The following is a 12,718-nucleotide window of genomic DNA, read 5'->3' as shown; positions in this document are numbered from 1 at the left end:
TAAAAAAAATTTAATTTAAATTTTATTGTTAAATTTAATTAACAGTCTTTTATTTAAATTTGTTAATTTATATATTAAATATTTTCCAACTTTTATTTAAATTAGTGAATTTAAAGAAAAGATTATTAATTAAATTTTCAATTTAAACGGTCAATTAAAAAAACGATAAATTCTTTTTCAATTTCCTTCCGTAAGAAACTATTTTCGCAAATAATTTTTTCCATTTTCTGCAAAATAATTTCCACTTCCAATAATTTCCACTTTCTTAATTCTTCTACTGAATTTTTCTACTTCTCACATTTTTTACAAATATCATTGAACTCTTAATGTCCATTTTTTCACAACTATTTATTGTAGGTCAAAGAAAAACTTATTCAATGAGAGGTCATTAAAAAAAAATAGCGAAAAAAATACTTTAATTTCAACATTAAATTTAAAAATACAATAGAAATAATTCAATAAGTTTTAAACGTTCAAATAAACGAAATATTTTTTACTAAAAATATTTTTGATTATAATAAAAATTAAAAAACTAAATTAAGTTTATAATTAATTTTTTTAAACGTGAAAAAAATATGTTTTATTATAAATATTTTCATTGTAATAAAAATGAAAAATCTAAATTAATTTTATTTCATTTTTTTTAAACGTTAACGAAATATTTTCGTTTATTACTGATGGTAGTAAAAATTAAAAAACTAAATTAGCTTTATAATTAATTTTTTTTAATGCGAACAAAATATTTTTATTACTGATTGTAATAAGAACTAAAGACTAAATTAACTTTATAAATTTTTTTTAAACGTGAACAAAATATTGTCTATTAAAAATATTTTAATTTCATTTTTATAAGTTACTTTTTTGTTATTTATTTATTTAAATATAAATAAATTTTGTTCTGATTGTCATAACAAATTAAAAATCTAAATTAGCTTTATAATCAATTATCTTTTATTTTTTTAACGAAAAATTAATTACGGCAAAATTACGGTGATAAAATTTTTAATTTGTAGGAAAAATTAATGAATTTTGCTCATTTGAACGTCGAGAACTTTAGGAACTGGAAAAAAAAAAAAAAATAATATAGAAAATTATAAAAACATATATATTTATTTCTAAATTTACGTTGAAAGAAGATTTTTCAGAAAGAAAATTTATTCTCATTGAATAATGGAGAAGTTTTTTTCCTAATATCCACGATAATTGAATTGCAATAATTGTTTTAAATATTTTAAAAAAATCTATTTTTATATCCACGAAAAAAATCATTTACTGTAAAATACGAATCATATCAATCACCTTCATGCAATTTGTAAATATAATCGAATTTTTATCATCCTAAAAGTAATACTTTTAGATAATAAATGTAAAAATTAATATATTGTATAAATAACTTTTTCTCATAAGTGAGAAAAAAAAATTGCACAAAATCGACAAAACATATCTTTTGCACTGGAAACATTTAAAGAAAAAATTTTTTGAACTAAAAATATTTTTGCTGTACTTCTCGATTTTAGATAAAAAAAATACTGTTTATATTTAAATAAATATATATTTTAATTGTTATCAAGTATTAATTATTTATTCATTCATAATTCATTCATTAATTTCTTAATTTATAAATAATTTATTAATTTATTATTTCAGCAATAATTTATTAAACAATAAATTAATTAATTTTTTAGTTTATAAATTTTTCAGGAAAAATGATAAATATCTTCGGTTTAATATAATTGTTATTAAATTATTTATTTTCTTCACTCTACGTTTTTCTTTTTTTTTTTAAAGATATATTATTTACATTCCAAGTCTCTCAAAAAAAAAACAGAATTTTTTTTTTTTTTGCATACTGGCAAAAATAAAAATGTAGGAAAAAATTAAACCTAAAATTCATTCACTCTGAATTATGAGACTTAAAAATATTCTGCAAAAAATTGGTAAATTTCTTTTTTTTTTATAGAAAACAGTTTTTAAGTCCCTTTTATGTCAAAATACTATTTTCATTTTTTTATGTACAATTAGCATTGTTGCTCGTTAATGAATCATTTTTTCTTACCCGATTCACCTCAATATTATAAATATTACAAAAAAAAATTACAACAATGAATTATGGGAAATAAAAAAAATCTGATCAGACGAGTAATTTTCAGGAATATATATATACAGTTAATATCAAGCGAATCGGATTTTTAAGAATAATTCGTTGTTTTCTTATTTATTTCTACCATTATAGTAAACCTTTACGAAAAATTACTGTAAATTTTTTTTTTCTTTGAAAAATCGCGCTTTCAAAATTAAATATTCTACAGATAATTTACAGAAATTTTTCGAAGACGAAAGTTTTACACAAAGGGGGGGGAAAAGGGGGTTTTGGAGGTGAAATTATCATCAATTTATGCCCATTATCACGAATAATTCGAAATACAAATATACATTATATAAAATGTCTCAGAAAAGTTATTAACTCTTCAATGATCATCGAGGTAATTGGGTTGTCTTCTATGCTTTAGTTTTTCCAGTTACAAAATTAATCTTTCTCTCTCACTTTCAACGAGCGAGAGTGGCTGTATAATCATTAAAATACTGATTAAGGTTTCTTGTCTATTTAAAAAAAAAGGAAAAGAAAAATTTTCTAAAGACCTTTTTATTTTCGTTAAGTTATCAAAAAAAAAAAAAAAAAATTGGACGGTAAGAAAAATTATATGAAAGAAAGTTCATATTCTCAAAATTTTTTTTTTTTTTTTTTTGATTCGGAAAAAAATGTGCTTTGTAAGCAAATTCAATTTCGATTCAATTTCAATTTAAATCACAGTAAAATTTTATTTAGAAAATCGATTCAACAGCCACGGTACTCACTCCTATTTAATTTTTCATTCAATGAAAAGATTCTCATCATCGACTCGTGAGGCAAATACGAGTTTTATTTTCTAATACTTTTATAGAGGCTGTTAAAATATTGTACCGTCTTATAAATAAAAAAAAAAAAATTATATAACAAAGAGAAAAAAGTCGAGTACAAGGAAGGAAAAATTTTTGTTTTTCAAAACTTGTACGGTCCTTTTCTTTTTTTTTTTTACCATTTATAATCTCGCATTTTCTATCACGTGCCTTTTTTTTTCTCTCATCCATTCTTCTTCGATTCCATCTCATCTTCTCTAAGCATCAGAAAATTCACCTGGACTTGTGTGGAGGCTGATGTCTCTCGGAAAAAAAACCTCCTTGGCTGGAATATCCGGCAACTCTTTTTTTTTGTTTTTTATTTCCACGACAAAAATTTATCGTCGCAGGTACAGTCGGTGCACACAGGAATTGAGGTTTCTAGCTCAATTAAGTCGTCCAGAATACGGTCTGTCAGGAATTCGGGGAGGAATAGTGGGTACAGGACGCCTACAAAATAGACAAATTTATAAATTTTCATATTCTCAACGACCAAAATGCTTTTAATTGTTAAATTAGAAAGCGAAAATAAATTTTATTTGTAAATTAATTAATTAGTTTCGAAATAAATTTTCATCTTCCTTTTTAATTATTATTCTTTACTACTTTTAATATTTTCATTTTCATCTCAATTTCATTATTTAAAATTATATTATACTTTCCATATTATTTTTTCCTTTTTATTTTTTAATATTTTTCATATCTACTTTTAATTTTATTATTTTTTTTAATATTTTCATTTCAATTTCATTACTTAAAATACTTTCCATATTTTTCTTTTTCTTTTTTCTTTAATATTTCTCTTTATTAAAAATTAATTCTTCTCTCTAGTTAAATTAACTTTCATTTAATGAACTCTAATTAAATTAACTTTAATTAAAATAATGAACTCTAATTAAATTAATTATAATTAAATGAACTCTAATTAAATTAATTATAATTAAATGAATTAAATTAACACTAATTGAATGAATTAAATAAACTAAATTAATCTTAATTTAATTAATTAAATTAACTCTTAATTATTATTGACTCTAATAAAAACACTCAATTAAAAAAAAAATAAAAACAAATTTGCAAAAATTTAAATTATTAATTACAAATAGAAAAAAAATTCTATTCAAACTATTTTATTTTAATTTGTAGTTTATAAATTAAAATTAATAAATTAATTAAATTTTCAACTAAAATGTAATTATTTGCAAATTCAAATGAAATAAAAGTTTGTGAGACAATTGCAAAAAATATTTTCTGACAAACCTCGAGTATATCTCATGAAGTATGGAAAAGTAAAAATTGATTAAATTCTTTTTTTTTTAAAAAGGAATTTGTTTGAGAATTTGTTTATTTATATATAGAAATAATAAATTTTAATATTAGAAAATATGCTTGATGTGTGTTAAAAAAGCCTGTAAAAATGATTAGTAAATAAAAAATATTTAGAAATTTTCACGTTTTTTTTGTTGTTGTTGTTGATATTTTGTAAAAATATTTTTAATTTTGTTAATAAACTCATTGCCAATTTTTGTTTAAAGAGACAACATTTTTTTTGACTTCACCAAAAATTTCTTCTGTTAATAAAAATTCTTTTCTGTCAATTATAATTGTTTTCTGTCAATTATATTTCTTTTTTGTCAATTACAATATTTTTTCGTCAATTATAATTGTTTTTTGTCAATTATTATATTTTTTTCTGTCAATAAAAATTCACTTCTGTCAATTATAATTGTTTTATGTCAATTACAAGTTTTTTCTGTCAATTATATTTCTTTTTTGTCAATTACAATATTTTTTCGTCAATTATAATAATTGTTTTTTGTCAATTATAATTTTTTACTGTCAATGAAAATTCTTTTCTGTCAATTGTAATTGTTTTCTGTCAATTACAAGTTTTTTCTGTCAATTATGTTTGTTTTTTTGTCGCTTATAATTTTTTTCTGTCAATAAAACTTCATTTCTGTCAATTATAATTTTTTTCCGTCAATAAAAATTTTTTCATGACAATTATAATTATTTTCCGTCAATTAAAATTTTTTTCTGTCAATTTTATAATTTTTTTCTGTCAATTATATGCTTTTTGGCAATTATAATTTTTTTTCCGTCAATTATGATGGTTTTTTGTCAATTACAATTTTTTTATGACAATTATAATTATTTTCTCTCAATTGCAATTTCCTTCTGCGAATTATAATTTTTTCTGTCAATTATAATTTTTTCCCGTCAATTTTAATTGTTTTTTTGTCAATTATAATTTTTTACTGTCAATAAAAATTCATTTCTGTCAATTATAATTTTATTCCGTCAATAACTTTTATGTTAATAATAATTATTTTCTGTTAATGATAATTGTTTTCTGAAATAATAATTATTATTATAGTGAAAAATACAAAGTAAAAAGGCAAAAAAAAACGTGATAATTTCTACTACACAGCGAATATGAATGCATGCATTTTTATAAATAAGAAGAACTGAAAGAAAAATGATTAAGATAATTATTAAATTATGAAAGAGAAGAACGTCGCAACTCTCAAAGGTAGAAATCAAAAGAATGATTAGAAAAATGATGATGAATAGAAAAAATATTCATTCCACGAAACGATGAATCAATAACAATATTACAAACAAGAAACTTACTTCATTCATTAAAATTTTAATCATTTCACATTTTTTTTAATTAAATTGATTTTTTTCCACAATTACTATTATAAATGTAGCGTGAAAATAATTTCAGTTCAAAAAAAAAATTTCTATGAACTTTTTTGAAAATACAATAATAATTAAAAATGCAATAAACACACTGAAAAAAAATTTAATTCACAAATATTTTCAAATTTCAATTTAAATATTTTTTCACTCGATTCAAAGTCTATTTTCAAATAAATATTTTGAACGTCAAATAATTTTTACTCTTGTAAATTTTCTTCAAATACCGAAATCATTGGTTCAAAATAATTAATTGATTCAAATTTATCTGATTGATTAAAAATTATTCGATTCAAATAAATATTTAATTGATAATAAACAATTCATTAATTTTTAATTATAATTGAATCAAATTTTTGTCAGTGTATAAATAGAACTATAAATAAATATTCAGAAATTTCCAAATGAAATTATTTTCAAGGCATAATGAAAAACAGAGAAAAAGAAAGAAAATAAAAAACAGCGTGAAAATAATTTCAGTAAAAATTTCTTTCGACATTTTCAAAAATAATACGATAATTATAAATACATTAATAATTTATTTATAAAAAATTATATAATAATAATTCATTCATGAAAAATTATATAATAATTTATTTATAAATTAATAATTTATCTACAATTATTACAGATATTCAAAAAATTTCCATAAATGAAATTATTTTCACAAAACAATGAAAAAACAAAGAAAATGATTAAAAACAATAAAAGCAAAGTAAAGCAAGAAAAAGTATAACAGCAAAAATTTTCTTTTACAAACAAAAGCAACAAAAACTATTTTTATAACCCCAACAAAAAAATACCTAAGCTGAAAATTCTCTTCAATTTTCGCAAAAAAAAAAAAAAAAAAAAGAAATGAAAAAGTTTTCAACAAAAATTAAACAAATAATTTACAAAAATTATCTCCACGTGGAAAATGAACATTAAAATATTATTTCAAGCGCGCAACTACAAAAATTATTTTCAAAAACTATTTTCCTTGCTCTAAATGGAAATTTAGTTTCTCTAAAACTATTTATGGAGAAGAGAAAATCATATATATAATTTACAATAAAGGAAACTAAAAAAAAAGTAATAATTCTTCGCTCGCCGAAAAATAAAAATTGAGGTTTTTTTCAAAAGACAAAATTAACAATAAAGAAGAGCAGAACTCGGGCACACATTTCGCGACAAATATATTTTTTTCAACACTAATATTTTGATATTATATTTAATTTCATTTAATTATTGATTATGAATTATTTATTAAATTCAACACTAAAATTTTTGTCAATAATATTGTTGACAAAGAAGAAAATTTTCATCGATTTACGGAGATTAAAAATGAAATTTTTTTTATTTTTGGCGGAAATGCGTGTCAACAAGTTCGAGCAACAAAATGGTATTGTACTTTATCGTTATTCTTATTCAGATATAATATCTTCTATATAACATTTTATTCCCACACACAGTAAAAAGAAAGTCGTGTTCAATTCTTATTATTTACTTAACTCTCCAAATTTGTTCAATAATCGACGAATTTATTTCAATTTTCATTAATTTATCAAATATTTTTAATAAAGTTTTGTAATAAAATATTTATAATTTGAAAATTTTTATTTATGTAATCAAAATATTTTTTTAAAAAATATTTTCAATATTTTTAATTTTAATTATTCTTAATAATAATTTTTAATTAATTTATCAAATATATTTCAACTAATAAAAAATTTTTTTATTTATTTATTTAATGAAATTTAAATTCCATTAAATTTATTAAACGAGCTGCCGGATCGAAGAATATTTTTTTGATCCGGCAGCTCAAATATATTTCAGTTTAATTAAAAATTTTCATTCACTTATCAAATATATTTAATTTTTTAATAAAAAATTTGCATTAATTTTTCAACAATATTTCAACTAATAAAAATTTTATTAAATTTGTTAAATATGTTTTAATTTAATTAAAAATTTCCATTAAATTTACAAAATACATTTGGTTTAATTCAAAATTTCCATTAATTTATAAAATATATTTCACTTTAATAAAAAATTTTCAATAATTTCTCAAAATTTCAACTAATAAAAATTTTCATTAATTTATCAAATATATTTCATTTTAATGATAAAATTTTCATTAAATTTATCAAAAATATTTCGTTTAAAATAAAAATTTCCATTAATTTAACAAATATATTTTATTTTAATTGAAATTTTTTATTAATTTATCAAAATTTCAACTAATAAAAATTTTCATTAATTTATCAAATATATTTCATTTAAATAAAAAATTTCCGTTAATTTACTTCATTTTCAAAAATATTTAATTAATTTATTGAATATATTTTATTAATTTAATATATTTTATCATATTTATATTTAATTAATTTACAATTAATTAAAAGTATAATTAATTAATTATACTTACAAGTACAATTATTAATTAAATTTATAATTGCAATCAAAAAAAGTATATTCAATAAATTACTTATACAAAAAAAAATATACTCGTCGATTTTAAATCTCAAATTTCCATTTGGTTCTTTTTTTCCTCCAAAATATAATAATAAATTCGATAATTCGGCAAAATTCGACTTTCTTTTTACAATGTATTTACACATTTATATTGCAATAAACATTTTTTTTTTTTTTGCATTATGGGTGCGCACGTGTGTGTGTAGAACTCGCACAAAACATTCACGACCATAAAGTCGTTTTTCACATTAAAACACATTGCTCGCCAAAGCAATACTCAATATTATTTTTTTTCACATCCTTTCTTCTTTTTTTTTTTCTTTTTAAATTTCATTTAATAATATTAATATTAAGGTCTATTATAAGTTTGATCCTCGGAACTCTCTTGCCATCATAATCTTTTTTTTCTCTCTTTTTTTTTAATGCGAAAATCTCAACTTTAATTCTGCACTTTGTCGATTGATCATCACAAATTACAGAATTACGAAGTCTATATATATATTTATATATAATATATTTTTATTTATTTACTTATCGACCAAAAATTCAAAAACAAAAAAATCTATACAGATTATTTTTTTAACGAAAAATATCAACGAGAAATTTCTAGACTCTAATTTTATAACTTTAGATGCCAACGAGTAGCTTTTAAATTATTCTTTCATTCATTTATTATTTGTAAATAATTTTTAATCTTTGGAAAAAATTAATATAGGTTTATTATTTAGAAATTAAAATCGGATTCTTTTTTTCTTTTTCTCTCCAATTTCGATTGAAATTTTTTTTCAACTACTTTTTTTTCAAAAAGGAAAAAATTATTTACAAATATTAATTTCGCTCATTATTTGCAAAAAAAAAAAAACAAAGGATGAAAATGAGACTGTGCGGTAACAATTTTTATCTCGTAGACTCTCATTGATATACAGTCGAAATTTTTGTTTTTCATTTTTTTTTTTATAGTTCAACGCAAAGCATAGTAAGATACAATTTCTAGAATTTTTCTAAGTAAGGCTTAAAATGGAAGCATATCTGCAAATGTGTCCAGTGATGTACTTAAAAACTATTATCCATCCTTTAAATTTCTTCGATGTTGCTCTGTGTGTGAGTGTTTTTTTTTTTAATTATTTGTGAATTGCTTCATTTTAAAAATAGCAAATCTATTTTTTTTCTCTCATTTATAATTGTTCCTTTTATTTAATTCTCCTATTTTTCTCTCCCTCTTTCTCTTCTTCTCTCCCTCTAATATTACAATAAGAACAGTTCAATCCATTTTAACTTTTTTTTTCCACTTTTCAAAAAGCGTTTTTCTTTGATGATTTCATCAAAATATTACAAATCTAAAATTCATCGACTACGTGTTTCTCAACTTCAACTTTATAGTCACTCAATTAATTTCAAAATTAAATTTCAATTTAAAATTAATTGATTCAAAATTAATTTGAACAATAATTAAAATCATAATTAGCAAGGTAATTAAATCTAATGTTCAAACAACAATTTTCAACAAATTTCTTCTAAAATCTAGTCTTTTTTTTCCAGGTGAAAATAATATTGAAAAATAAAAAATTCTTTTACGAAAATGTTATAATTGACTTGCGAATATACGGCTATTATAATTATAATTATATTTATATTTATATACAAAAAAACATCTCAAGTTTTTAAAAATCTTAATATTTTCCCGCCGTAAAACATTTCTGCAGGAAAAATTTTCTACAATGAATTTTTTTTTCTTTTAATTATTCAATATATTTTAAAAATTACTTCCGAATTTTATACTATAGGAAACATTCAAGTATTTATTTCATTTGAAATTTTTCGTGAAACTTTATTTTCTTTTTTTTTTGGCATTTTTTTTTCTTTTTACTTTTTTTGAAAGTTGAGAAATTTGCAAATATTATTTTTTAATTGGAAAAATATTGATGATTCCAATATATATATATATTTATTTTTTTTTTGTTATTGTTGTTGTAAATAAATTAGCTAAAAAATGTTTTTCTTCATTTAAATGTTAATGCACTGGTGGATAAAAAATTTCGTACTAAATTTTCTTATTAAACAGTGGACATTTAAAAGTTGAAGCGGATGAACATAATTGGTGTGCTAATTTCCGCCTAATTGATATGCTCTTTTTAGAAATAAGATCCCCAGAAGTTATTCCTCCATTTTTTCCGCTCTTTAAATTCAATGCTCTTTTTTAATATTTAATTTCTCTTCAATAAAAAAAATTGGAAAAATTTAATTCTACAATTTTAATAATTAAATTGAAATAATAAATTAAAATTACAGGAATGATAAAATAAAATTTAGTTTCATTAATATTATTAATTAAAAAAGCAGATTTTTTTTTTTTTTTTTTTTTTTTTTTTTTTTTTTTTTTTTTTTTAATAATAATTATTAATGAATAATTAATATTTACTAAAATTTACAATTAAAAAAAAAGATAGAATTAAATTAAACTCAGGAATAATAAAAAATTTTCGCAAAAAAATGGAGGAATTACTTTTACAACGATTTTTCTAATTTAATAATATGTATCCTTCGTGATAATTACCCGTTTAATAATAATAATAATATTAATAATAATTATAATAATATTATAATATTTTAATAATAATATTATACTTTTTCAATAATAATATTATAATATTTTAATAATATGTAACAAGCTCCGAAAAAAGTTGCCTAAGCGACAAATTTTTAGGTTATGTTTGTAATTTTTGGAATAAAAATACACAAAAAGATGTTAATATTAACACAAACAATTGGACTTTAAATTCTCTTTACATCAAAAACATTCGATAAAAACTAATTTTTGTTTAAAAAAAAGTAAACAGAAACAAAAAATTGAGCTAAAAATAATACAAACATAACCTTCAAATTTTTTTCTTCTTACGTGCCTTTCTTCGGAACGCGTCGCACACTAACAGTAATTTTAATAATAATAATAATAACAAAATTATTATTAATAATATTAATAATAATATTAGTAATAATAATAATACTAATAATATTAATATTAAAATTAGTAACATTAGTAATAATACTATAATAATATTAATAATAACATTAACAATATTAACAATAATCGAAGCTACCTTAACCGAAAGTAATGTGTGCTAAACAATCCTACGAAAACATGAGACACGAACTTTCTACGAATGATTTAGATCGACTTATTATATAAATTAGTTTCCTTAATACTTAATTTTCTTAATTTTTTTTTAAACTTTTCTTACGTTAAAATTATTTATAGGGCGTTACAGTGCAATTTTAATGGCTAGATATACACGTTTACACTGTACAATAACATATGTTTTACACAATAATACCACTTGTGGCTGCATACAAGTTTTCATATATCTGCTCAAAACTTTCGTCTCTACTCTCTTTTACACATTTCCAGATTTCTTTTTTTTATATAATAATAATAATAAATTTTTTGCATATATTTTTTTTTATACAATTATCCATATATATGCAAAAACGAAAAAAAAATCTTTTTATTTCTACAAATCGAACGCTTTGCAAATTGTCACTGATTGATGCGCGCTTTTTCATTGAGTATTATAAAACACAATAAATCGTTTTAAAAAAATTTTTTTTCACTATTTATTATTTAGCAATAATTTAATTTATCAGTATTAGGAATTAAATTTAGGAATTAAATTTAGTTTTTAAGACTTTAAAATAATTGTGTTACGATCGACGCGCTTCTGTTGCGCCTGCGCGCAGGTTGTCATGGTAACGTACAAGAGTGAGAGAGAGAAAAGAAGTAGATTGAATTTTCCAACTCTATCACTCTCACGCGTTACCATGACAACCAGCGCGCAGACGCAACGGAAGTCGATCGTGACACAATTTTTAAATTCAAAAAGGGATAACAGATTTTTTAAAATATATTTTCAAAATTAATGAGATCGTCAGTCCTATAAAGTTGGTAACTTAAATTTTTTATCTTTAAATATTGTTACAATAAATTTGAGACTTTATATATTTTTTATATATATATTATGTACAAAGTAAGTTATTTATATATGTATATGCAAAGGAGAATTAATATATTTATATTTTTTTCGGCCTGCCGATTTTTACAAGTTATTTTTTTTTCTTTTAAAAGGACTGACGCTACGAGTACAAACTGACGAGTAGGAAAAAAAGCCTATTGTGATGGTTTCAAAAAAATACTTTTTCATTTTATAAAATAAAACTTAAACTTATCACCTTTCTTATTTTCATAATATTTTGTCAACTTTTGATATAAAAACACTACTTTAATAAAATATAAAACTTTGATAAAAAAAATCCTTTTTTTAAATTTATCTAAAAATTAATTATAGAATTAAAATAACTAGAAAAAAATTTGAAAAACAATTCGAAATTAAAAAACAAAATTTTAGATGTGAGACTCACTACGAAGAAAGATAACTTTGAGAGAAATGGAAAGAGACAGCGAGTGTATTTAACGTCCTCTCTGTTGTCCTTGTTTTTAGCGCAAGCGCGCTGATGCATCGTCCATGCGCATGCGTCTTTAGAGAGAGAAAGTGCGTTAGCACAATAGCTGTCTCTTTCTATCTCACGCTTCCTATTTTTTAAGCTCCATGGCTAAAATTCCATAACCCTA

General features: G+C 20.8%; 1 protein-coding gene across 3 annotated transcripts in view; it reads right to left on the bottom strand.

Moving 5' to 3' along the window:
* Positions 1–3,058: 3,058 nt before the first annotated feature.
* LOC122508070 (dynamin) overlaps positions 3,059–12,718 on the bottom strand; it is a 49,262-nt gene continuing 39,602 nt past the window's right edge. For all 3 annotated transcript variants that reach the window (XM_043621162.1, XM_043621164.1, XM_043621163.1), the window contains one exon: positions 3,059–3,387. In XM_043621162.1, coding sequence (XP_043477097.1) covers positions 3,324–3,387 — 64 coding nt within the window. In that variant the 3' untranslated portion in view covers positions 3,059–3,323. The remainder of the gene's footprint in view (positions 3,388–12,718) is intronic.

The sequence above is a fragment of the Leptopilina heterotoma genome, unplaced genomic scaffold (genome assembly GCF_015476425.1).
Source record: "Leptopilina heterotoma isolate Lh14 unplaced genomic scaffold, ASM1547642v1 Lhet_52, whole genome shotgun sequence".
Classification (NCBI taxonomy): Eukaryota; Metazoa; Arthropoda; class Insecta; order Hymenoptera; family Figitidae; genus Leptopilina; species Leptopilina heterotoma.
Note: the sequence above shows the minus strand (reverse complement) of the source record. Positions and strands in the feature narration are given on the sequence as shown.